Raw genomic sequence first — 27,217 nt, 5'->3', positions numbered from 1 at the left:
AATGCCTTGGTACAAGTTGATTTTTATCCATGGTCTGGGGACACAATAGGCTTTCCTCTGATGTCTGGCTATCACTTTTAATCTGAAACCTCTTTTCTTTCAGTTCTGGAACATTTGCTTGAATCATTTCGCTAATGGCGTCTTCCTCTCTTTTCTCAGTGTGTTCTTTAGGGAATTACTAACATGCACTTTTCTTGATCCAGTCTTTTAAACTATTTATCTTTTTGTTATTCCTTTTTCTGCTTTATTTCTGCTCTGTTTTCTAGGAGGTTTCTTCACTTTTTTTCCCCAAAGGGCCTCACATATTTATTTCTGAACTAACCCATTAGTCGCTGCCGCAATCAAACATTTCCAGCTGTCCAGATGATGATGGTATCTTCAACTTGACAGGGTCAAGAAGATAATGATGTTGGTATAGCACAAGATACGTGTTCCGCCTGTTGAGGTGCAGTTCATAATAGACCCAACTTAGTTCTTGGCATTAAGCATGATCTTATTACTGGTTTTCATTCCAATTCATTAGGAAATGGGGTGATTTTGTTTTTGTTATTTTGGCCACGAGTCTTTTGATTCTGAAGGCAATGTAAGAAGACATGGTGAGGAAGATTTGGGGACAGGACACTCACCGTGCTGGTGGAGGGAAGAAGGGAGCGAGTTTCTTCACTTTTAATGGGTTTTCGTTTTATGCTTCTTTCCAATGTGTGAAGAAACTTTTAAGTGTGTAGAAAAGTAGCATTTAAAAAAAAGCTTGTTGTATCACAGTGTTTTGCAATCGATGTCTACAATAGATAATACCTCGTGAGATGGTGTTACCTGTGCTCTGAGTCCCGCACCTGATGAGACCATGCTGTGGTCTTGGCCGTGTCCCCTGGCGTGTCCCCTGGTGACCTCGGGGGCTGCCTGGGAGGAGTGGTGGTGGCAGCTGCCCAACATTGCAGGAAAGAATCCTGCTGCATTTCGCTGGGGAAGACCCTCATTCAAAATCAGAAACATGGTTTCCAACATGCACTTCCTGTTGGTATGCTACCGTACAGTTGAAAACCCGTCGAGTAGAATCATGGTAAGTTGGAGATCATCCCATATGTGTCTTTAGTTTTTTTTGTTAATTACATTGCATTATGTGACACAGTTTTATAGGCACTGGGATTCCCCCCACCCCTCCCCAAACCCTCCCCCCATGGTGGATTCCTCCACCTTGTTGCATTACCACAGTTCAAATTCAGTTGAGACTCTTTCATTGCAAGCATATACCAAGCATAGTGTCCAGCATCTTATTGTCCAGATAAGTTCAATGGCTTCTTGGGGAGACCATCTCTGGTCTGAAGGTAGAGCCGGCAGAGTATCATCCCAATCAGTTAAAAGCCGCAACATAACATCAGCCACAATTTATAACGTTATGGGATTGATTGACATAGTATTGAGTAACAATATGTTAAAAAAAGAAGACAAAAAATGCCAGTTCTTAACTACATCCTGTGACTTCTTCATTGACATTTCAATTTTAGTTTATATACAACTGGGTTCTATATACCTTAAAAAGGTTATAGATTATTATTCAGCTGTCTCATGCCTTTTTTCATTATAGTATTTAGGATTTTATAGCATTGTAGCATAATTTTGCCGAACCTGACTGTTTTTCAGGTAGTCTAGACTGGCTTATAACTCTAACAAGACATATGTCAACAGTTTAGGTGCAGAACAGTTTTAGGAGGGGTGTGCAGAGAAATCTTCAATACCCTAGTGAGGAGTAACTTATCTTTGTGTCCCACCTAGTAAGGTATAAGTGAATCCACACTGACCATTTCCTGTCTGATTCTAAGCTTTCCTTGTTGTTCTCGCTCTATCTATTTTAGATTTTTTGTTTGTTTGTTTTGAGGGGTTTCTGGAGTGATCCCGATGGTCTTTGCTAGAGAGGGTGGGGACCCAAAGTTAGAACCAAGCAAGGGCCAGAGAAAACTCCCTTTCCTAATCCTGAAGGAACTTTACTGTTCTGTTTCTGCAGACCACTCAGGGCTTCTGGCTGTCATTCCGATGACCTTTGATCCTACAAGGAAGGTTTTGGACTTCTTCAATCCCATGTGGTAGATCCAAGATGGGGGTGGGTGACCTTAGAGTTCTCGGCCTCCGAAGGCACTCCAATTCCCCATGGTCTCCTTGGCAGTTGGGATGTAGTCCTTGGTGCCCATACTGATAGTACTTGGTGAGGATCTAGGAGTCTTCAGGGTTGGGATACAAGCCTCCTCCTGTCTACCCGCTCCACTCTGGGATCCCCCTGCTCTGTGCATATGACCTCCTGATAAGAGGTTGTCAGGATTGCTCTTGATTCCCCTCATATGTCCTTGTAGTTTAACTATTGTCTAATTCTGATTCGAGTCTGTTGTCTATGGGTTACCAGTTATGATCCTGGTAGGCTGTATTTCATGTCTTCCTCACACATTCTAGGGAGATGGAAGATTTCTCTGCTCTCCCGTTCCATTATGGAATAACATAGGATTTTAAAAAATATTTTATTATTATTGCTATCATTTTATGATACAGTTCCATATGCCCTTAGCCCCTCCCCAATCCCCCCCCCCACCTAGTTCCTTTATATCATTACTAACATATAGTTCTTCATACTCAGTCATATGTCCATCATTGCGGGCATGGACAATGGCAGAGAGTCCAGAATCCTATTGTCAAGATATAGTAAACAGTTTCATTGTAAGTCCATCTTTGTCTTGAGACAGAAATGCATACCACACTACAGCCTCACATTTGGATGTTAGTCTCCATTTCACAGCTACTGTACATCCCGTCAAATGAAAAGTCATGATCCAAAATCAACGATAGAAATTTACAATGCTATGAAGTTAAATGACATGTTACTAGATAAGACAGTCTCCATTATAAAGCTACTATACATTCCCTCAAATGAAGAGCCACAAAATAAAATCAACATCAGGGAGAAAAAAAAAAAAGAAATTAACAACACCAAGAAGTTAAACAACATGCTATTAAATGACTAATGTGTAGCTGAAGAAATGAAAATCAAGAATCTTCTTGAAGAAAATGATGCCACTGCATGATCTACGAGTCATTGAATGATTTAATCAGAGGAAAGTGTTTTGAAGAGATGCAACCAACAGAAAACAACAAAATCCATGCAATATAGTTTCCACTGATCTTTATTGTCTCTCCTACAGACAATAAACAGATGGGTTTTGTTTTTAATCCAGTCTACTAATCTATGGTGTTTGATTGAGCTTAAGCCATTTACATTCAGAGTTAAATATACATGAGTGGTACTTTGGTCCTGTCATTTTAGGAATGGGTTGTTCATTGGTTTAGTCTTCTGTTGTCATTTTACTGGGATGTTCTTCTCATTTGCCTTTGGTTTTGGTAGGTGCTATTCCTCTTCTCTGTCAAGAGAACATCTTTAAGTATCATTTGTAGAGCAGGTTTGGAAGAGGCAAATTCTTTTAATTTTGGTTTACTGTGGAAGAATTTTGTTTCATTTTCAAAGATAAAAGAAAGCTTTGCTGGATATGTTATCCTAAGCTGACAATTTTTTTCTTTTAGAATCTGGAATATGTCACTCCATTCTCTTCTTGCCTATAGAGTTTCCTGTGAGAGATCTCCAGTGAGCTTAATTGGCATCCCTTTATATGTCAATTGATTTTTTTCATGTGCCCATTTAAGAATCTTTTCCTTATGTTCAATTGAAGAGAGCTTGATAATCATATGTCGTGGTGAAGATCACTTTTGGTCAAGCCTGTTAGGAGTTCTGTGCCCCTCCTGGATCTTGAATCTCAATTCTTTCTCCAGATTAGGGAAATTTTCCTTTATTATTTAATTAAATACATTTGCAAACTCAGCTTCTCTTCCTGCACCTTCTGGGACTTCCATAACTCTTATATTTGCCTCTTAATAGTGTCTTTCAATTCTTGACTACTTTTTTTGGCCTGATCCAGCTCTGCTTCCAGCTTTTTGTTTGCTTCCCTCTGGTGACAGGACATATCTTCCAATTCTGAGATTTTTTCTTCTGCTTGCTTCATTCTATTTTGGAGACTCTCCACTGTACTTGTAATTTGCTCTACAGTGTTCTTAATTTCTCATATACCAGCCTTGATTTGCTTTACTGCTTCCTTAAATTCTTTGAACTCTTGCATGAGCTTCTCATTTTTTATCAGAATCTTTAAAATGAGTCTTATGGATTCTGTGTCTCCCATTTTCTCGATGTCTTCCTCAGTGAACTCTGAGGTTGGCAAAGGGTTTTGCTCCTTTGCAGGGGAGTTTTAAGTAATATTCTTTGTGCCTTTGTCTCTTCTTTTGCTCTTGGCCATTGTACTTCTGGTTATCAGAGTCTTCTCCTTGGGGCAGGTTTCTAAGCTGTGTCACCCACAGGTCTACAGTTCGATTTTACTTATTGCTGTTGGTACACAGCTCTTTGCTTGTAGCCACTTGTGCCACAACCTCCAGCGAGTTCCAGGTCTGGGTTCTTATGTCAGATTTCCACCGTGCTCTCCACAGCCCCAGCTCTTGGCTCACCAGTCTCCACCTCCTGTGATACTGTGCTGAGGCTGCACCGTTGTCTCTGCAACCTTTCTCCCACTTCCGGTTGGAGTAGGTCCCAGGATAGAAGAGACACCAGGTATCCTATCTAATTAGGTTGTTGGTGGCTCTGATCTTGTTGGAACCTGTTGGACGTTATGTCTCGGTACCACACGGACCTATTTTGACCGGTACGATGCCACAGTCAGTATTATTTTCCTGCAGGACCTCGGCGAGTTCTCACGAGCTCAGCACATGCGCAGTTCATTGTTATCCCCTGCAGTCCCAAAGCTATTGCCACAGTGTGCAAAATGGCGCCTGATGTATCACCACTACAGTTCTTGATCTGCTGGCTGTCAGATCTGAGGGCTACCCAGACCTGCCCTGGGTGGAACCCGTAGAGTGCCATGTCGTTGCAGTTCACCGAGTCAGAAATGAGCTCACTCCCAGCTGAGAGCATGCTCCGTCCTTTCCCTTGCCCCTTCCTCCTTACACAAAATGGCGCCCAATTCAGCTCTAGGAGGCTGACTGGGCTATGAAATCCACCTTGTTCTCGCACTGCCCATCTGGGATTTGCTGCTGTGTCTTTGCTCCTGGTCAAATCAAACGGAGCAGCAGGATGGACAGTTCTTTGTCTGGATTCACCTCCCAAACTCCCAGTGAAAGTCCCTTCCCACCTGGTTGCTGGTGGAGTTCCGGCTGCTGGTGGAGTTCAGATCGCCGTGCTGGAGTATCATTCACTGCAACAACACACTGCTGTGCCCGCTGCTTTCCTGTGTCTGTCAGTCTGCTGTTGTTCTGTCCTTTCCTATTTCCTAGAATATGTCCTCTCTGCTTTATCCTGATTAAATGTTTTTCCATCCGTTTAAACGTGTCCCTGCCCTATTCCGCCACCTTGATTCTCCTGACATAGGATATTAAAAGTATATTAGGTTTTACAGTTCTTTGATGTAGATCGTAAGCAGTCTGACTCACATTGATTGTTGGTTCATCAGTTATTTCACAATATCTTATTACATGTGGTATAGGCTGTTTGAGGTTGAGATAATATTACATTTTACAGGTGCTATTTTTCATATTGACATCATTTCATCTTAAATTAAAGCAAATATGTGGTATCTAACCTTTTGGGATTGGCTCATTTCCCTTAGCATTATGGTTTCCAGTTGGGCCCATTTGGCCACAAAGAACTGCATTTTTTTTAATAGCTGAGTAGTATTCCATGGAGTAGATGAACTGCTTTCCCAGGCCACAAGCAGGGAGCTGGATGGGAAGTGGTGCTGCCTGGATTAGAACTGGCGCCCATATGGGATCCCAGGGCACGTTCAAGGCAAGGACTTTAGCCACCAGGCCACGTCGCCGGGCCCTGAACCATAGCTTTCTTATCCAGTCTTCTTCTGATGGGCATTTCAGTTGCTTCCATGTTTTTGCAATTACTGATTGTGCTGCTGTTAACATAGGGGTGCATGTTGGTTTCTCGTGTAACAGGTGTTTTGGATATATTCCTAGGAGTGCTATTGCTGGGTCATATGCTATGCAGATTTTCAATTGTTTGAGTGTTCTCCATACTGATTTCCATAAAGGCTGTACCAGCCTGCAGTCCTACCAGCAGTGGAGTAGGGTTCCCTTTTCCCTGCATCCTCGCCACAAGTGCTGTTGGTGTTTTTTTGTGTGTGGGCCAATCTTACTGGCATTAGGTGGTACCTCATTGATGTCTTAATTTGGATTTCCCTTATTGCCAGGGAACTTGAGCATTTTTTTATACGTTTGTTTGCCATTTGGGTTTGTTCCTTTGTGAACTGTCTGCCCATTTCCCGTGCCCATTTCTTGAGTGGCTTGTTTGTTTTGGTATTTTGGTTGTTTTGTAATTCTTCGTATATTCTGGAGATTAGCCCTCTGTCACGTAGTGCTCAGCCATATGTGTCTTTATGCAGAGGTATATGTGCAGCTATGTGTGCAGACATGAACATGCCAACTGCTTTTGTTTCATGGATGCAATTTCTTATGTCTCTGTTCTATTTATTATAACTGTTATTTGTTTGAATTTTCTTTTCCCTGTGTGGTTTCTGTGTCTTCCAAATTGCCTTTTGGTTGTTGTTGTTGACATCTGTTTCCTTTTACTATCTGGCTGTCCTTGGTGCTGACTGCTTGTGGTTAAGGCAAGGATACTCTGAACTCTTGAGTTTGAATTTAGTGAGGTGGTGATTCTGGTGACGCTATTTACAAAAGAAGATGTGTTTGCTCTTATTGGAAAGGCAGATTTACAAAGAGGAGGAGAGACGGAAAGATCTTCTATTCATTGTTCCACTCCTCAAGTGGCCTCAAAATGGCCAGAGCTGAGTCGATCTAAAGCCAGGAGCCAGGAGCTTCTTCTAGGTCTCCCACATGGGTGCAGGGTCTTAAGGCTTTGGGCTGTTTTCCACTGCTTTCTCAGGCCACAGGCTGGGTGCTGAATAGGAAATGTAGCAACTGGGACACAAATCAGCATCCATATCGGATCCTGGCACGTTCAAGGACAGGATTAGTCAATTGGGCTATCATGCCAGGCTGCGTGAGGCCATTTGTAGGGAATCCTGGTGACAGACTTTTTATGTCTTTCCTTATGTCCCACCCAGGACCCCAGACTCCTGCTTCCATAATTTAAACTTTTTTTTTTAAAGATTTATTTTTATTATTTTTTTTTATTGGAAAGGCGGATATACAGAGAGGAGAGACAGAGAGGAATATCTTCCGTCCGATGATTCACTCCCCAAGTGAGCGCAATGGCCGATACTATGCCGATCCGAAGCCAGGAGCCTCTTCCGGGTCTCCCACGCGGGTGCAGGGTCCCAAAGCTTTGGGCTGTCCTCGACTGCTTTCCCAGGCCACAAGCAGGGAGCTGGAAGGGAAGCAGGGCTGCCGGGATTAGAACCGGCGCCCATATGGGATCCCGGGCGTGCAAGGCGAGGACCTTTAACCACTTGCGCCACCGCGCCGGGCCCCATAATTTAAACTTTTTAACTTGTAACTTTTAGTGGCCGCTGCGGAGGGAGCTAAGTTGCCTGTATCTTTGCAATCAGCCATCTTAGCTGGACTCCTCCTCGCCAAGGCTGCCTCTGTCCACCTTTTGAGATTCCTCCCTCCCCTCACAACAGCCTCCCAACCCCTGTGATTCTGTATCTCTGAAGCTGAGAAAAGTGCTCCTCATGGGTTTGGGTCATGGGTTAAGTGACATGGAAAAGAAACGAGTCCAGTGTAGAGGTAAAGGAGCTCTTGCATCTCCTTCCTGAATGGGAAGTGGAACAGCTGGGACATTTTCAACACTTTAACACTGGTGATTATATCCTGGCACTTGGGGGTGGAGGATTAGCCAATCGAGCCATTGCATTGGGGCCCCTGGACTCTTTTTTAAAGATTTTGTTTTATTTTATTTTACTTTACTATTTTATTTTACTTCATCTCATTTTATTTTATAGATGGAGAAAGAAAGAGAGATCATCTTCTAGCTGCTTGTTCACTCCCTACAAGGCCACAGTGTTCAGGGCTGGGCCTGGCCAGAGCCAGGAGCCAGGAGTCTTTTACGAGTTTCCCACGGGGGTGCTGGGATCTGAGACCTTGAGCCATCCTCCTCTGCTTTCCCAGGTCGTGTGCAGGGAACTGGATGGGACATGAGCTGGTGCCCGTGTGGGGTACAGCTGCCACAGAAGGCGGCTCACCTGGCTATACCACCACACTATCCCGGTGCCTGGATTTGTTTTTCTGGGGACTGAAAGGTGTTTGGAGGAGACTTCAGGAGCAGAACATGTTCTCCGTCCTTCCTCCCCGCATCATGGTTTCAACTTCCAGGTTTATCCCAGAATTGGGGGTCTAGTTACTTGGATGGTAAGGGCATTCATGATAAAAATAGGAGGCACCTGTGTGAGAGCACATCCGGAACTTCACACAAGTGGATAAAAATTTTTGTGTTGCAAAAATTGTTTTGAAATCACTGCATATGTATTTTTTTAATAGTACACATTATTAAATAAAAACTCTATGAAGATCCTTCGCATGGCCCTCAGGGTATACATGTACAGAAAGAGTTCAAACAGCACTGCTCTGAGGCGGCTTTTAGTCTGGGAAGATAAAATGACCAGTGGCTACAAACATTTCATCTATTTAAATCCCACTATGATTATCCCAAAGCTACAGACCCGGTTTCTGCCCAGAAGAATCAAGAAGAAAATTTTTAGTGTGGAGATTTGAAACAAATCGCCTGACTACAACCACTGGAAGAGACCTCATCCTTGGAGGTTGTTTTGGGCATGTCTCAAGCTGGTGTCCTCTGCCTCTCAAGCTGGGTTGCCTCCACCCTGCGCCTCCATCCCTCCAGCTCCATGCTCTTCAGGGGCGTTTTCTGGGTGCTGTGAAGCCACTGTCATCAGGCTATGCAGCTGCAGAGGCTGGGAGGCGCTTGCCGCTGTTCCTGTCACCAGCAAGACTGGCTCAGGAAGACCAGATGGGTTTTCTCTTCTGGACGAAGGCCTGGATCCCCTCCTGGCCGTCCGGCAGTGCCAGGTTGTCCACCATGGTCTGGGAGGTGAGGAAGTAGGCCGTTTGGAGGTCCTGGGGTAGCTGCTTGTAGAAGGTGGCCTTGCCCAGTGACACCACAGCACGGCTCAGGGAGGCGATCTTCTCTGCTATCCTCATGGTCTCCTGTTCCAGCTGCTCCTCTGGCACCACTTTGCTGAGCAGCCCGTGCAGCAAGGCCTCCCGGGCAGAAATGGGCTCCCCGGTGAAGAGCATCTCCAGGGCCACCTGAAGGAGGAGCACACCAGGATGTTAGGGCTCTGCTGTCTTCTCCCCCAGCCCCAGCTGGTTCTCTCAGCCGTGGGATGGGCTTCCTTACTCGTCAGCACATCCCCAAGTTCTCAGCACCTTTGTTGCTACCAGGGACCCAATCAGATCTTTCCAGGAGCCTTGAATGTGGGGAGGCCAGCCTGCTCTCCTTCTCCTATTTTGCTGCCACCAGACTGGACTACCAGGGCCAGGACAGGCAGGACACTGCACCCTGCCTTCTCCACACATGCCACCAGGGGGCAGCATGGAGCCACAGGCATCAGCCCTGCACCTGCTCTGAGAACAGGGGGTCCTCCTCTCCCCTCATTTCTCCCCCAGACAGTCCCGTCCCCACCCCTGCAATCCGTCCCCTTCCTCAAACACACCAAAAGTACTGTCGCCCCAGGAACCTCATGCTCACCGTCTCCCTCTGTATGGCTGGCTCCTGCTCCAGGGTGACAGCTGTGCCTGTGACTCTAACCCCTTAGTTCTCTGCACTTGGGGACACCTTTCCAGTGAGGTCTTCCAAGACTGTCCTATTCAGACTGTCAAACCCAGACACCAGCACCCTTTCCAGCTCCCTTTGCAAACGTGGCACTTCTTTCCACTGAGCATGCTCTGTGCTTCAGGGGTTGATTGATTGGTACCCTACAGGTTTCCTTTGTTGGCAAAGGAAATTCCAACAGGGCTGGGTATTTTCAATGCCCTCTGCTCTCTCGCCTTGCACCTCCAGCCCCACAGGAGTACCTATCCAACAGTGAGCAACATACTAGATATTTGTAATGAATGAAGGAAAATAGAGCACAGCAGAAGTGACAATGACCGTTTCCTTTGAGACAAGGTCAAAAAGATGATCCAGCTTCCACCTGGCTCTTGCCCTTGGGAACGCTCCGTCATGGGGGACCAAGCCACCATGCTGCAGGGAAGCCCGGGTCCCACGGCCGGGTCCCACTAAGGGCCCAGTTGGGAGGCAGCCTCAATAGGCAGACCTGTGGATAAGCAGCCCTCACACAGAACCCTAGCCCCCAAGTCCTGGGGATCACCTCTCAGTCCTCAAGTCCTCCTGGCTGAGGCCACAGATGCTCTAGGGCAGACATGAGCCTTCCTGCTCAGCTCTGTTCCCATCACAAGCTCACAAGTTTCAAGGCATTTGGGTCATTGCAAGCTACATAGGCAGTGGCAGGCAAATGGATTAATGGAAGCGAAGTCTGGGAGCCATGAGCTCCGAGAGCAGTGTTTGTCTGCCTTGGTACACCGGTTCCTTGGACCACATGGTGTTGTGCTGAGTGGGGCTCTTTGGGAGCACTACTGAATGCCCAGGAGCATCCTTGGCCCCTGCTAGATGCCAGTGGTACATCCCAGACTGGGACAGTCAACAGTGTCTCAAAGACTTGTCCCACATCCCCATGCCTACCTCCCCTGAATGAGAACCATGGATTGTCATGGTTGTGGAGTTGAGCAACTACATGGGGTTCCCCAGGGCTGGAGCTGCGGTGAGGAAGAGGGACCAGAAGGCTCAAGGCACCGTGGGTGTAGGTGGAGTCCACACCGGCCACACTGGCTGAATAATCTGTGTTGTCTGACGTGCCTGGTGTTCAGGACCTGTTATGACAGCCTGATCTAAAACAGGGCTATTTTGGATTTATTTTATACTCAAGCTCTTGGGTACGTGTGTATATTCCCATCTACACAAAGGATTCTAATGTCAATGGCAGACCTCTAAGAAGTCAACAAGAAAATGAACTTGAGACACAATGGGAGAGATTTCATGTAGCTAGAGAAGGGATTTTCCCTCTCAGAAGGTCAATCAACTGGTCAGAGAAAGACTGATTGTCAGATATGCAGATGGGGATGTTGAAGCAGTTGGAAGGAGAGAGACAGGAAGTCCGACAGTTATTAATCAAGCCGCACTGAATTCTGGGAGGCTGCTTGGCAATGTCAGAAATAGCAAGGTGGGCACCTCCCGCCCCACCTCTCCTGTGGCCTACGAGTGGAATGCCAAGTCCAGAAATCACCCCTTCCTCACACTCCAGCATGGGATTGTCCTCAACGATGAAAGACTCTCTTCTTTCAGGAACTGTTAGATGCGTCCTTGCTGCAGTGAGGAACAGGGGCCCCGCACGCGGACACCCCCCTCTGCTCTTGGACTCATTTACACTAGTTCTTGTCTCAGTGCAAACTTCTTCTGTTACTCCTTATGCAAGACTCACTTCAGTGGGGAAAGAATCAGGCTGTGCCATGGCCTAGAAGGTTAATCCTTAACTTGTGGCACTGGCATCCCATATGGGTGCAGGTTGTGTCCCAGCTGCTCCACTTCCCATCCAGCTCCCTGCCTGTGGCCTGGGAAAGCAGTCGAGGACGGCCCAAAGCCTTGGGATCCTGCACCCGTGTGGGAGACCTGGAGGAAGTTCCTGGCTCCTGGCTTTTGACTGGCTCAGCTCCATTGCAGCCACTTGGTGAATGAACTGCAGATGAAAGATCTTTCTCTCTCTCTCACTATAACTCTTTCAAGCAAAATAAATCTTTTGTTTGTTTGTTTAAAGAATCCTAATTGTTAAATAGGAATTTAACTTAAGTGTTCCAGGCAGGCTACTTTATCAAGAGAAGGGGTGTCTCATTATAACGGAAAACTTGCTCGTACAGGTAGGCGTGGTCTCTTACTCCCTTCAGGCTTCTAATGCAGTGTCCCTGGCAGGCTGGCTTGTGAACTACAGAGTGTTTCTCACAGTCCTGCAGGCTGGCAGGTTCTAAATCCAGGGGACCGGCAGAGTCAGAGTCTGGCTCATTCAGCCTGCTGCAGGTGGTGCTTGTCTCCACGGGAGCATGGGCACAGGGGTGCAGAGCTGCAGCAAGGCAGTGAGTATGAGAGGGAAAGAGCAGGCGCTGGCACATGCACGCGCATGTTCTGCGTCCTGCAGTTCCGCGGTGTCCGAGTGCAGGGCTGCGAGGCGCCGTGCGACGTGGAGCGGGCCGAGCCGGGGTGGCCCTTAGACGCCACGCTTGCCCCGGGCTCCTTGCTGTCTGAACCACAGGACGTCCACGCTTCTTCCCTCTTGGAAACCCAAGCCGGAGAAAGCAGGTTCTGCAGTTTAGATGAGTACATGTTCCTGCTACTGAGAAATAACTGGTTTGGAAGAGTGCTTAAGTTCTCTCTGGTGGTGCCCATGGCTTGAGACGCTGGCTCTGTTTCTGGGGGAAGAGAGCACCTGCAGCAGGCGGGGTGTTTATGTGGTGCAGTGCAGATGTAGTGTTTTGCTCACATCAGAAAGGAGAAGCGTTTTAGGAATAGGGAAGAGAATTTAAGGCCAGGTTTGGTCCTCTACCCTGGTGAGATTGAAACCCTTAGTCCTAGTGTCGAGCCGGGCAAGTCCCCAGGATGACCAGCAGAGGGCACTGGTGGCCCATGCATCTCTTTTCCAGGCTTGTGCAGGGCTGTGTTCTATGCACGTAATCACGCAGGTGATTGCGTCAGGTAGGTGTGTTTTGGCTCACGTTTACTTAAGTAAGAGGACTTTCTGCCCTGGCAGTGGGGCTGACTGCAGGGTTTTCAGTGTCTTACCGTGTGGCATGCCAGTAGTAGACGATGGGGGAGAAACAGGTTGGTTTGTGGGTAAGACGCATGGCCGTGTAGCTATGGTGATAGATCTGCCATGTGTCTTACTACTGGCAGTGTGGACTTGAGGGCAGTATTTCCTGGGTGAACACTGATACGGTCATTCAAGGTCTCTACAACATCTGAAGGCGTCCTTCCACGCCGGCACCTTTGCACTGTGGGACCCACTGCCAGTCATGTCCGTGACTGGGTGAGCTGGCAGGAAGCCCTCCCAGTCATTTACATTTCCGTAAAAGCTCTGTTAAAAAGCCATGGTGCGGGTGCAGGAGGACTGCCTGACCTTCTCGGTCTTAGGTGCCATTCTCCTCCCTCCTCCCGTGCCTTGGGTATATTGGACAAACGCCCCAGGAGGAGATGCCACCCACTAAGCAGTGGAGAGCCCCTGCTTGCTGCATTAGATGGCTCTGCCCCGTTTTCACAGATTGCCACCTGGGGTTGAGCGTGCGCTTGTTCTAGAACAGGAGTGGAGGCTATCTGGCCCACAGGCTCGTCTGAGGCCTGTGAAATTCTTTGCTCTTACCCTGCGGAGGCAACTGCAGGGCGGGGGCGAGGAGGGTGGGGCTTGAAATTCAGGGCAACTATGGCAGGTTAATTTTTCAGCTGCTAATTTTGTGTGGCCCTGCGAGTGATGTCAGAAATAGTGAGATGATCCTTGGCAGAACGAGGGTTCCCCACCCCAGTCCTGGGACAAGGACGCTGAGGGTTAGATGTTAGACATATTTGGAAAATGTGACGATGTCATGGGAAGGAAGAAAGCCTTGTGGTGGAAATGTACTTGGCCAGCACCTTTGTCACAGGGTTCCTTCCTGGGCAGCTTGGCCAGGAAACGTGGGACCACCCTCTGCTCTACTGAGAGGCAGCCTTGCGGAACTCAGCATGTGGTGTGTGTGAGAGGGGCTGCTCCGAATCTTTCCTGGGATGAGACAGGCTGTTGACATGCAGTGAGCCCGGGACTCCACCATCCTGGTGGTTCCATGCTGACATTGTCAGTGGGCAAGTATGCCTTGGGGACCTCTTGGGACAGCACAACTGGGTCTCAGTTGCATTTCCAATAACATAACCAAAGACACGTGCCGGCACGAAAGCACACAATCCAGAAATCTGATTAGATGCAGCGGAAAAGGTGGAAACCTGGCCTGCTCCTGAGCTGAGGCCCAGCTCAAGAAGCCGTGGAGGAACTGGCTTCCTGTTGGCAGGAACGGGGGAGGGGGGGGTTAGACTCGGTGGTTAAGACACAGTATGTGACGCCTACATCTTAGCTCTTATTTCTGAGTGTCTGGTTCCGTTCCTGGCCTGGCTTCCAGTCCAGCTTCCTGTTCGCATGTGCAGGTGATGGCTCATGTAATTGGTTACTTGTCATATATGGTAATCTACACAGAGTTCCAGGCTTGTAGCATGGGCCTGGCCAGTCCTGCTACTTGTGGGACGAAGGAACAGAAGACCTTATCTCTGTCACTCTGCCTTTCAATTATATTAAAAGAAAAAAGAATGCAGCTGAGTGGCATGCCCAGTCAGATCTGCTTTGCGCTGTAAGAGGTGCTTACAGCAAGCTTGTTGTACACTACTTCCCGCCCCCACCCCGACCCTGGAGGATGAGCTCACGGCGGCGGGTGGCAGGAAGTTTAGTTACCTTTCTTGGCACCGCTCTCCCCAGGGCGACCGCAGGGGTGGAACAGAAGAGCCCAATGTTCACCCCTGGAGTGGCAAAGGAGGACTTGTCGCTGGCTATGGCGATGTCACAGCTAGCCACGAGCTGACACCCAGCAGCGGTGGCCAAGCCATTGACCATGGCAATGACTGGGACAGGGTGGTTCCGGATCAGCATCATGACCTGTGGGAGCAAACACGCCTATTTCACTTTGATCCAGTCTTGGAGGGAGGGACCGTGATTCCATCTGTCACTGTATGCCACCTGGAGCTTCCCCGGCACTTTTGGTACACGTCTCTTCATGCATTGGATTCCAGGACAAAATGAAAGGTGGCAGCAAGCACAGTACTGGGGCTGGTGTGGGTGAACTACCTACCTGGGGACCAGGCCGGGTCCCCGTCTTGCTGAGAACCCCGCGAGGAAGGAACGTGGCAGGACGGGCACCAGGCCCCACGGGGGAAGCTGCTGGCAGAAGGCCCTGGTCCTGCTACCCCAGGACTCCCCCACCGCTACACCAGCTGCAGGCGCCGTTATAGACCCGTTATTTATCTCAGGGGAACCAACTGCACAGTGCCTTTGCTTCCAAGTCAGAAACCGCTGCTTGGTGCTTCCTTGAAAAATTAAGGTAGAAAAAACACATTCAGGCAATTTCCTCAGCAATTACTTCTCAAATTACCACCTCAAAGTCTGCACTCCATTAAGATGGGGGCGTGGCACCCTGCTGTCACCAAAATAAGCCTGATTCTGCCAACAGAGCCCTGGGCACACAGGGGCGAGGCTGAAGTCCTCCCCTAGGAGTCCTGGCTCACCCTGGGTTGCCAACACCTCCCTGCCTCCACATGCCCCCACACCCCCACGCAAATAGTTGGGCTGCTATGGCAACTCCAATTTCTAAATTGTTGCTCTTTGGACCTTGGCAGGAAGGAGGGGATAGTAGGGGAGACAGGAACCAAATCTGTGTTTCTTTCAAAGAAGCAATGCAAAGACAAATGAGGATTTGAAGACTTTGCTGAAAAGATTTATCTTTTATATTCATCTACATTTGCTGCTTTTTAAAGTGTTAAACTAAAATCACCAAATTTTATTTTTATTTTATTTTAAAATGTTTATTTTATTTGTTTGAAAGGCAGAATTAGTGTTCTTCCAGAACTTTCTCTGTATCTCCCCTATGGATGCTGGGGCTGTCCTCCATTGCTTTTCCAGGTGAATTAGTAGGGAGCTGGATTGGAAGTGGACCAGTTTATGGTACTGCAAGTGGAAGCTTTGCCAGCTACACCACAATGGCAGTGCCCACCAATGTTTACCAATGATAAACTGAACAGTATGGGTGTTGTATTCTATAGCAATTTTTTTTTTTACCTTTTTTGATGGAATCAGCTTTCAAGAATCTGATGGATGATGCAAGATTCATTTCTGTGCGCATCTGTACACCTGTGCACAGAACTGCTGTGGATTGATGAGTCCTGCCCTTCAGCCGAGGCTGGGGAAGGACAGTTACAGAGCAATCATAACAGCAAAGAGGTTACATGATCTTCCCAAGTCTTAATGCAAAGAGAACAGAGACGACTGTAGCCCAAGTGATGTCCTGGCACTCAGTGAAAAGCCAGTCAAGGAGGAATCAGGAGCTTTCTGATCAAAGATGCTCATCAAAAAAGGATTTTACAATGGTGGAAAAAAATAAAATGAAAAAGAGGGTAGTGGCACTGTGGCATACTAGGCTCAGCCTCCACTTACAGTGCTGGCATCCCAAAAAACACTGGCTCATGTCCCACCTAGCTGCTCCACTTCTGATCTAGCTCTCTGCTTGTGGCCTTGGAAAGCAACAGAGGATGGCCCAAAGCCTTGGGACTCTGCATCCATGTGAGAGACCAGGAAGAAGCTCCTGGCTCCTAATCAGCTCAGCTCTGGGCACTGTAGCCATTTAGGGAATGAATGAGAGGATGGAAGATCTCTTTTCCTCTTTCTGTCCCTTTCTCTCTGTAATTCTGCCTTTCAAATAAAATCAAATAAATAAACAAAAATGAAATTTCCCGAAGAAATGCCAGCATGTGTGTGCTGGAGAGTATGGAGTGGTCTGGAATTGGGCCACTGGAGTCTGATGCCCAGTCTTTCAGTTACTTGCCATCTAACACTTAACAAATCACTCAGTTCCTCAGTGTTCGTATCTATAGAGTGGGTATAATAATTATAGCAACAATAACAATAATACTAAATTTATAGGACATGACAGTGATGTAGACTAATATGGTTCAGCTACTTAAAATTTAGCTGGCATAGTTGGTCAGCATTCAAAGCTGTAATCAGTTATGTACTATATATGCACTGTAATCAATTATGTACTATAACCTCACCTAGATATTATTATTATAAAAGTAGATACACCTGAAAAAGTCATTAAAAAGAAATAAAGAGTCTGACATGGTAGCCTTGTGGCTAAAGTTCTCGCCTTGCATGTGTCAAGATGCCATAGGAGCGCCGGTTCATGTCCTGGCTGCTCAACTTCCCATTTTGGTCCCAGGTTGTGGCCTGGAAAAGCAGTTGAGGATGGCCCAAGGCCTTGGGACCCTGCACCCATGTGGGAGACCTGGAGGAGGCTCCGGGCTTCAGATTGGCTCAATTCTGGCCATTGCAGTCACTTGGGTAGTGAATCAGCGGACGGAAGATCTTCCTCTCTGTCTTTCCTCCTCTCTGTATATCCTACTTTCCAATAAGAATAAATAAATCTTAAAAAAAAAAAAAGAATGGACAAGTTGAAGATATCTCTAGTGCAAGCTGCCAGTCCACACTGCAGAACGTCACGTCCACTCTCCCATGACCAAGTTCTTATCCTCATTCTTTCCTTGATCGTTTGCCCGCCTCCTGATTTGTAAATAATTAACTGCCATGACATTTTTGCCATCTATAACAAATTCTCTATGGATTTCAATGCTGAGCTGATTCAGATACAACTGTCTTGCTTTCTAAAATCTTCTGTGGGAATTGAACAACGAAAATATCAGCTCCTTCTGCTCCCATCCGTTTGCTGATCACCCTTCGAAATGGAGACCTTGCGCTAGTTCAAGATGTTCATGTGTGTCTGAGAACACCTCTTGGCTCTGGTTTGAAACACACCTTCCATTCTTCCTATGTCAGGGCTGTGTGTTCCTAGTCTGTCTCTGTAAGCCGAGGTCTCCATGGGTTTGGAACTTCCAAGAATTCTGGTCTCTTCTTCTGAAAGCCTGCTCCCACGTGGCCCTGTGCTAACCTGCCAGCACGTGGAGACAATAGCAGAGGGATGAAAGTGGGTCCTTTCGGGGAGACAGAAGGGATCTGCGGGTTCTCTTTGATGCTCTTCTATTTTAGCCTAACACACTAGACATGAGGAGACAAATAACTTGTAAAGCAGCAAGCTTTGGCAAACCCAAGAGCAGAATGTTCTAAAAACATTATTAAGGTTGGAAGCACAAGTCCCAAATCTTAGCTGGGGGGCTTTTTGCTCCCCAGGGAACTTCAAGTTAATCATTCTTTTTTTCTGCGTGTCCTTCCTTGGAATAAAAAGACTCTAATTTGACACCCTTATGGTTTCTGGGAGGGCAAGGAAACTACACAGTGTCATAACCGTCTTCCCGTTCACCTCCTTGTTGCTGTCCTCTGGCTCATCTGCAGTCAGTATTGTGAAATATTTGTTGAATAATTAATGACCAAAGTGAATACATTAGCAAGCCAATATGCCAGTGAAAAGATAAATAATCCTAAGGTTAGGTTATGAAACTTAAAATATATCTATATTTCTTTTGAAAGGCAGAGTTACAGAGAGGAGGAGAGACAGAGAGAAGGGCCTTCCATCCACTGGTTTATTCCCCAGATGGCTGTGATGGCTGGAGCTGAGATGATCTGGGTCTCCCCCAGGGGTGCATGGGCCCAAAGCCTTGGGCCATCTTCCACTATTTTCCCAGGTCATAAGAAGGGAGCTGGATGGGAATTAGAATAGCTGGGACACGAACTGGCACCCATATGGGATGCTGGTATCATAGGTGGTGGCTTGACTTGCTATGAGAATATACCAGCTCCTGTTCTCCCTTGCTAAACATGGATATTTACACTTGTACTTGTTGCTGAAAACCTGGACGTGAGACATGCCCTCATTATGCTGGAGATGGCAGCTTCAAGTATCCTTGCCTGTTTTATTTTCTTTGGCACAAATTCAATAGCAAATCATCGTTTCTTCAGTCTAGACTAAATACAGTCTTCCCTTGGGACCCACGAGGATGGGTTCCAGGACCCGCCACACACAACATAATCTGAAGTTCCTCAAGTACCCTACATAAAAGTGATTGTGGCTGATGCTGTGGTATAACAAGTAAATGTACCACCTGCTTGCCAGTATCCCATTTGGAATCCTGGCTGCTCCACTTCTGATCCAGCTCTCTGCTGCTGGCCTGGGAAAAGCAGTGGAAGATGGTTCCAGAGCTTAGGCCCCTGCTACCCACAGGGGAGACCCAGATGAAGCTTTTGGCTAAGTTCTGGTCAATGTGGCCACCTGGGCAGTGAGCCAGCAGATCTCTCTCTCTTTCTTTTTCTAATTCTGACATTCAAAGTAACACCTAACGTATGCACACCCTCTCATGTACTTTGCATCCTCTCTGCGTTACCTAAAATACTTGGTGCAAGGTAGATGCTATGTAAATAGTGGCTATACTTTACTGCTTAGGCAATAATGACATGAAATTGATTCTGTACACATCTCAGTCCACAGCTCCATGGGTGTGGACCCCAAGGACATGGAAGGCCACATGCAAATATTCAGAGGGAGTGACTAATGATCTATGAACCAGAGAGCGAATTCAGTATTTGCCACTGTGATCAGTTTGAGCTTGGCCACTCTGGCCACCCCCCAAGCCTGACTTACCTCAGAGCACGTCTGAAATACTTCAGCATGATAATCCCGGCCTTTTTCTTCTGTCAGCTCCTTTAAGTCATGCCCAGAAGAAAACACAGGGCCCTCAGCTGCAAAGGTTTGTGATTGGGAAAAGAGAAGGAGAAAAAAAAAAAAAAGATGTCAGCATCAGGGCTTAGGTGGCTCGCCAACTTGTCTAACAAATAACCTCAACCAATGGTCTGGGTTGTAGACTCCTCAAGAGACGGAACGGCCCATTTGGCTAAGAATTCATGTTCATTTGAATGGTTACAACTAGAATGCTGTGATGAAAAGACAAAGTAGGGCGTGCATGTTTCTCAAAGTCCTTGGTGGATACTGATGAAAGGACACAATTACACAAGCCAGATGAGGGAGCCTGTCACAGGGCTGTCCTGCTGGTCTCTTGATTCTGCTCTTGGACTTGACGTGGCTGGAGGGCAGCCACTCACACAGGTCCATTAAAATTCACCACGCCTGAGCAAGCTTTGCATCACTTACTCTATAGGAGATGGCCACCTGCAGCAGGGCTGCATCACAAAGGTCAAAATGTGAGATGAACTTGGAGCCATCAGCTCAGGTTGTTTTACAGTTGAGGGAGTTGAGGGCGTGACTGCTGTCATTATTATCCTCAACAGCACAGTGTCACTCTGATAAGTCATGCATACTCGTATTTTCTTCTTGTGGCTATTTTTGGAGGCGATATGATCCTCTTGCTACATGGGAAGAAACTGTCAAGGTAAGAGGTTAGCTGTCTCCACTCCCTCCGGGTGTCCTACATGGCTCGAGGACTGCTGGGTCTCATTATCTTTCCCCTTCATCACACAGACCTGTTGAAGATGTCTGTTTAGCCATTGATAATACGGCAACACTCTGTCCAAAAACACTGATCAGTAATTTGCAAAACAAATAACAAATCCTCAGGTTTCACTGTGGGGGGCTTGAAGATGCTGACATCACGATTATTTGTAACGCTCCCCACCCTTGTTCCCCCTGGGAAAGGAATGACCCTGTAAAAACTCTTACTGGAAAAATAACAAGGAAACAGAGAGCAAAATAATGGCAGGATGTCTGGTACCAATAAGACACTGCAGATAAAAGATGAAAGGCTGGGTAAAAACAGAAAAGATAACCCAAGCGAATGCCCCCAACAGACAGCTCCTTGCTGACCAGTCTACTGAGAGGATAAATCATTACACTGATTTTGTAGGGTCTGTGAGGAAATGGGGGCCTGTGATGCTGATGCCAGGATCAGCATAAGCAAGTGCGTGAAAAGACAAACACAGGCATGTCACTGCTGTCATGTACGCAGTTGGTCCCATGCGGGACTTCTCTGTAGTTGATACTCTTGTCAAAGACCTTTGAGACAATTCTCCAGGGAAGTGACAGTATGCCCCCATCAAGCCAAGAAAATGAGAAAGCTGGGCAGAGCGGAACGCCAAGGAGAGCCATCGGATAGTACCTGAAATAATAATGACTTTCAGATCTTTGCTGTCTGCCTCATGGAGAATATCACGCTGGAGCGATTTCAGCATGGCGAGTGACAGCGCGTTCCTCTTCTTCGGATTGTTCAAGATGATGCTCCTGTGAAAAGCGCCTGATAACCACAGGGTCAGAGGCCCTGGCCACAGCCAGAGAGGACCCCTGTGATGGCTGCCTGATTGGAGAGCTATTTTTAAAACTCCACAGCACACAGGGCGTGCTGGCGCTTGGTGCCAAAGCAGAGGCTCATGACTCTACTGGAATTGGAGCTAAGTCAAAATGAGAAAGATTCTCTGAAACCTGGGCTGACTTCTCTGCCTCTTTGTCTCTCCTTTTTTCTACATTTGCTGTCAGCAGCCTGGCTGCCACCTGCCCAGCCAGGGCTCATCTCAGTGGCGCCCAGACATCTCCATGACCACCACTGCCGCAGGACAGTGGCAGGGGCCTGAGAGATGTGCCAAACAGGGGCTGCCTTCAGCTTAGTTCTTGTGGTGCTTCACCCTAATGTAAAGAAAGGATTGAAGAACAGAGATATTCCCTGGGACTCCCCCCCCCATCCTGTTTAAAAGGCAGGCAGGGTGTAGCTACCAATCTGTTTTCACAACAGTGGATTATCACCCCTCCTCATTTGCCTGGTGGCATCCTGCTAATCATTTGTTCTGAGAATGGGATGATCAACGAAGAACAAAAGGACAAAGTGAAACGGGAAGAGCTTTCCCCACCCCCCTCACCGCAAGCCTGCTCCCTATGTTAATGTACCCCACTTTGCAATAAAATAACCTGTGTTGTCCTCTTACTGCCCATCCTTGGAAATGGCTTCTTTATACTTTTATAAGAAATGGACACTGGAGCTGGCATGATGGCTCAACTGGCTAAATCCTCTGCTTGTAAGTGCTAGTCCCTTATGGGTGTCAGGTTCATGTCCCAGCTGCCCCACTTCCCATCCAGCTCCCTGCTTGTGGCCTTGGAAAGCAGTAGAGGATAGGTCTGCACCCATGTGGGAGATCTGGAAGAGGTTCCTGGCTCCTGGCTTTGGATTGGCTCAGCTCTGGGTGTTGCAGCAATTTGTGGAATGAACCAGCAGATGGAAGATTTTCTCTCTGTAGATCTGTTTTTCCAATTTAAAAAAAAAAAAATTTCTTTTTAAGAAATGGACACGGAGCCAAAGACCTTATTATTGTTATGCATTTTTTGGATTCCTATAAGTGTCCACCTACAGATTTTCTGTTTTTCTCATTCTTTTTCAGACTTGATGTTCCTATGACTATGGAGTCAGCTTGGGTTACTTACTGCTAAAGAGCACGGGAGCCACAGTGTCTGGGCAGCAACTTGGAGGGCTGAATTTATTTCCACACCAGGCCCATTACCATGTCCTTTGGAATACCACTTCAGTCATGCAGCAGCCTTCAGGTGGCTGTGACATTCCCATCTTTTTTTCTCATAAGCAAGTCCCCTTGTAAGTCTTGTAAGGCTGAGAAAACTTTGAAGCCTATATTGAAGTGCAGGGCACGGTCAAAGTGAGAGATGTGCTTCTAAATCTCTCAAGAGGATGACTGGGGTGCTTGCCGTGGAAAACACCAAAAGCCACAACCCATCAGTGACAGGTGCTTCCATTAAGTTCTAAAGTGGCCTTGGACAGTGTTGTGCAAGAAAAGATGGCAGTTTATGGCCGGCTTGATGCCTGCCAGTGGCTGCTGAAATGTGTGTCATTAGTCCCTGGGTTCACACACTACCAATGTGTTTGCGTCCCACCCAGCCCTACCATGCTTCTCTGGGCTATACCACTGCACTAAAACTGTTCTCTCCACTAACCTGTTCACTTCCAGAACCACCTTGGCCACTCTCTCCTTCTGACTAGACATTTCAGCATTCCTAGTTTCTGTGTATTTCTCCAGCCAGTTCCTCCATGGACTTCCTGCACTTCCTCCATGGGTTTTGGGTCTTCTAATCCCTTCATGCCAGTGATCCCCAGAGGGGCTCCAGACACTATTCCTAGGCCACTTCCCTCTGGGCCTAGGCCTCAGCTGCCGCTTCAGTGCTGACAACTCCACAGGCCCCTCTGGCTGGCCCCTGGACTTGCCCACCTATGTGGTCCTTGAGGGTCTTTCCCTACCTCTCATACTTGCTCCTCTCTTTTTCCCCTTATCTCACTTCCATCACTCAATGGCCCAAGCCCAAAGCTGAATATCATCCCAGGTTCCTAGCCTGCCTTCATTTATGTGATCTTCAACTTCCCTTAACAATATCCCCCAACACTCTCACCTGCCTCAACTCTCCCAGTGCTATTGTGATTCAAATCACACACTCAGGGACTGGCACTATGGTATACAGGATTAAACCTCTACCTGCAGTGTCAGCATCCTGTATCGGGGCTGGTTGGAGTCTCACTTGCACCACTTCCAATATAACTCCCTGCTGGTGCACCTGGGAAAGCAGCAGAGGATGGCCCCAAGTACTTGGGACCTTGCACCCACATGGGAGCCCTGGCTTTGGATTGGCTCAGCTCTGGTATTGTTCACTCCATTCAGGCCGTGAACCAGAAGATGGAAAATCTCCCTTTCTCTCTATTTCTCTGTCTCTCCTTTTCTGTGTTTCTGCCATTCAAGTGAAAATAAATACATCTTAAAAAGTCATGAACCCAGAGCTTTACCTACACCACCTATCTGAAGAGGTGATCTGTTTTAGAATGAGGTCATTGCCAAGACATTTGGCTAAAGTGAGAGCCCAGGATGGTTCCTACACAAGCCCCCACCGAGCTGTGGTAAACCTTGAGAAGGTTCTTTAAGTGGAGGAGTGTCATGGTCATAATCAAGCAATCAATATTTGTGGACTGATTAATTACAAATAAAAGAAACAAACAAATAAAACAAAAATCAAACCAACTGAAGCCAGCACTTGTTCTTCTCAGAGCCAACTCCATTGACTGCAGGGAACTAAGAACAGATGCATTTTCCTGCCAATTCCTTTAAGCCCACATAGCAAGACTACAGCATCATAGAAACAACCTTGGAGAGAGAAGGGTCTCTCCCTGGATCTCGACCCCTCCACCTACTGGCTGTTTGACATTGGACAGGCCATCCCTCTCTGAACAAGTTGCTTCACTTTAAAATGGGGAGAACAGCCTGCATGCCTTGTAGGCCATGGTCAGTACAATGGCAAAGTGCCTCCCCAGCAGCATGTTTTGTGCTGGGCTTCACTTTGTGACAGCGTCATTGCTGGGAGGAGCAACTTCAAAAGGGGACCTGGGGAGGGCCACCGAGGCTCCAGCTGTCCCTACCTATCAGCGTGTTGCTCTCGATTCCCAAACACGGGGTGTCCCTCCTACTCGGCGATTTCTTGCATTTGTGAGAAATGATTCCAAGTTACTTCCCGTTCTGACCCCTGTGACATGCTGGAGAACTCTCCTGGTCTCCTTGTGACATCTGGCTGTTGTGCTACCCTCCTCATGTCTGTGACCAGATTCCCAGAAGTAGAATGGCTCCTCCACGTGGCAGGGTCAGCCTCTACTGTGGCTGTGGGGTGTCACTCGCCAGGCTCTGGCCGCCTTCTAGATGAACCTCTAACCAAAAGTGTAGAGTCCCCGGGGAATGGACTATCTGTTCTCAGACCCTGCAAGGGGCACCCTCAGACTGGGATCGTGGGGTGTCTGCACACCTGTGTGCCAGGACAGGATAAAGAGAGGAGAAAAAGGGGGAGCAGAAGAGGAAGACATGCAAGCCAGAGGCCTGCTCTCCATTCTAGGAGACCTAGGAGAACCGTGAACTCAAACAGAGCTCTTATGATTCTAGGAAGAACTTCTTTCCCCAGGCAGGAAGAGGACTGAAAATAATCCAGGGGAGAAAGCCTGGTCTTCAACAAATGTTGTTGGGACAATTGGATAGCAGCCTGTCACAGGTGCCCCCACCTATCAGCTTATATAAAAAACTAGCTCTAGATCAAGGACCTAAATCTGCACCCAGATCCACAAAACTATTAGAGGAAAACATAGGGAGTACTCTACAAGATATAGGCATTGGTAAACACTTCTTAGTCCTAAACACAGTCAAAACCAAAATAAGCAAATGGGACTACATCAAACTAAGAAGCTTCTGTACAGCGAAGGAAATGATCAACAACGTGAAGAAGCAACCAACAGAATGGGAGAAAATCTTTGCACACTATGCAACAGATAAGGGACTAATATTCAGGCTTTACAAAGAGTTTCAGAAACTCAATGACAGCAGAACAAACAACCCTGTGAAGAAATGGGCAAAGGAAATGAGCAGGCATTATTCAAAAGAACAAATTCAAATAGCTAATGGACATATGAAAAAAAAAATGCTCAGGCTCCCAAGCAGTCAGGAAAATACAAATAAAAACCATATTGAGATTCCACCTAATTCCAGTGAGATTGGCTCACATCTAGAAATCTGACAATAATACCTGCTAGCATGGATGTGGGAGGAAGGCACAATACCCCACTGTTGGTGGGAATGCAGTACAACCACTATGGAAGTAAGTGTGGAGAGCGCTAAGATAAGTGAATATTGATCTAGCATATGACTCAGTTATCCCATTCCTGGGAGTATATCCAGAGGAGCTGAAATCTGCATATAAGAAAGTGACCAGCAGCCCTATATTTATAGCAGCACGATTCACAATTGCAGACTTGGAAACAACCTAGATGCCTGTGGAAAGAGGACTGGATAAAGAGACTATGGTACATCTACTCCATGGAACTCAACCATTAAAAAGAATGAAATTCTGCCATTTGTAACAAAATGGTCCCAACTAGAGATTGGCTCAGTGAAATAAGCCAATCCTCAAAGGACAAACGTCTTATGTTTTCTCTGATATAAGACAACCTTCATGCAAAATACAAGCTCAATAGATGCAGGTAAATGTGGATGCACATATATTTTCATAGATGAACTGTACAATGGAGACCAGCATATCAGGAAATGAAGATACACTGCAGTATGCATCTCTACTCCCAAATAAAAGAATTGACCCTAATGAAACTGTTAAATATATCTTGATTAATAGGATGCTGGACTTTCTATCATTGTCTACTCTATAGTGCTATAATGTATTTAAATAACAGAATGTTGAGCTTGTGATTGTAGCTGGAGGACTGTACTATTGTAATGATAGGGGGGAAACTGGGGGTGAGGTGGGGAAGGGAGCCTTGTGCCCATGAAACTGTATCATGAAAATTTAAAAAGAAATAGTTGATTGTCTTATTAATTAAAAAGAGAAAAGGTTTAATAGAAGAGATAGCTTGATTTGTAACTCTGAAATGCTGGAACGTGCTATGCAGGCTCCTGTGGCACCTCCCACCTGTATTCCTCTATGGTCCAGTTCCCAGTTTGTGTGACCTGATTATTGTTATTTTTTGGACTTGCTGCCCAGATGGGCCAAGCTCAGAACAGTGTGTTCTTCGCTCTATTTACGGACCTGTATTCACTCCCACCCTTCTGGATGCAGCTCAAACCAAACTAGTCAGATCTTGAAGCCTAATAAAGTTTGTGGGGGGCCACAGCAGCCAGGGGGTGCACTGCAGGGTAAGCCGTGCCCAGCTCCACAGTCCAACAAGGACATGCCCGGCTGCTCCGAGGGAGTAGGGGGTGTGGCAGGGGCCATCTGAGGAGGAGCCACCCGCAGTCCTCCCCGCTAGACAGGGGCCACCCGTCAGCTGTACGCGACGCCGCCGCCCCCTGGGAGATCAGGGTCGGCCCATCGCGGGGCCAGTGGCTCGGGGTCAGACACGACCCTCGGCCCGCCCGGCGGGTCCCGGTCCTCCATCTCCCCTGGATACAAGCCTCCCGCACACCCCCGCGGGCTGACCTGATACCGTCCCGCTGCCGTGCCACCGTGGGCCGCGGCTCCTGCTGACCGGCACCCGCCGATCCCCGGCTGCAGAAACGGGCAGGGAGCAGGACCTGTGGGCCGCGCTGGAGCCAGCCGGGCACCTTCGCCCGGAGGACCCGCAGGGTCGCCATGGCTGCCAAGGCAGATCGCGACCTCCGGGCGCTAGGAGAGCGTGGCTGCCAGACAGACTAGGCCGTGGAGACCTCGTCCATAAGGCAAGGCGCGCGCATGCGTCAGCACCATGCGGGGTCCCGCCCCTCCCCGACCGCCACGCCCTATCGCCACGCCCCCTGACCGCCCCTCCCTACGCCGGTAGCCCCATTCCGGGCACCACGCCCCGCCCCTGGGGCCGCCCCGGCCACCACACCCCCTGACCGCCCCGCCCCCTGACCGCCCGGCT

General features: G+C 47.6%; 1 protein-coding gene across 1 annotated transcript; it reads right to left on the bottom strand.

The window, feature by feature from the left end:
- Nucleotides 1-8,543: 8,543 nt before the first annotated feature.
- On the bottom strand, nt 8,544-26,948 carry ECHDC3 (enoyl-CoA hydratase domain containing 3). Its single transcript, XM_040968300.1, has 5 exons — nt 26,794-26,948; nt 20,948-21,069; nt 19,480-19,577; nt 14,574-14,774; nt 8,544-9,309 (listed from the first exon to the last, which is right to left on the bottom strand). The coding sequence occupies exons 1-5, from the start codon at nt 26,946-26,948 to the stop codon at nt 8,998-9,000; spliced, it is 888 nt and encodes a 295-aa protein (XP_040824234.1). The 3' UTR covers nt 8,544-8,997.
- Between the last annotated feature and the right edge of the window lie 269 nt (nt 26,949-27,217).

This window comes from Ochotona curzoniae, unplaced genomic scaffold, assembly GCF_017591425.1.
Source record: "Ochotona curzoniae isolate NIBS_2020 unplaced genomic scaffold, NIBS_Ocur_1.0 scaffold_4683, whole genome shotgun sequence".
Classification (NCBI taxonomy): Eukaryota; Metazoa; Chordata; class Mammalia; order Lagomorpha; family Ochotonidae; genus Ochotona; species Ochotona curzoniae.
This window is presented reverse-complemented; position numbering and strand designations above follow the sequence as displayed.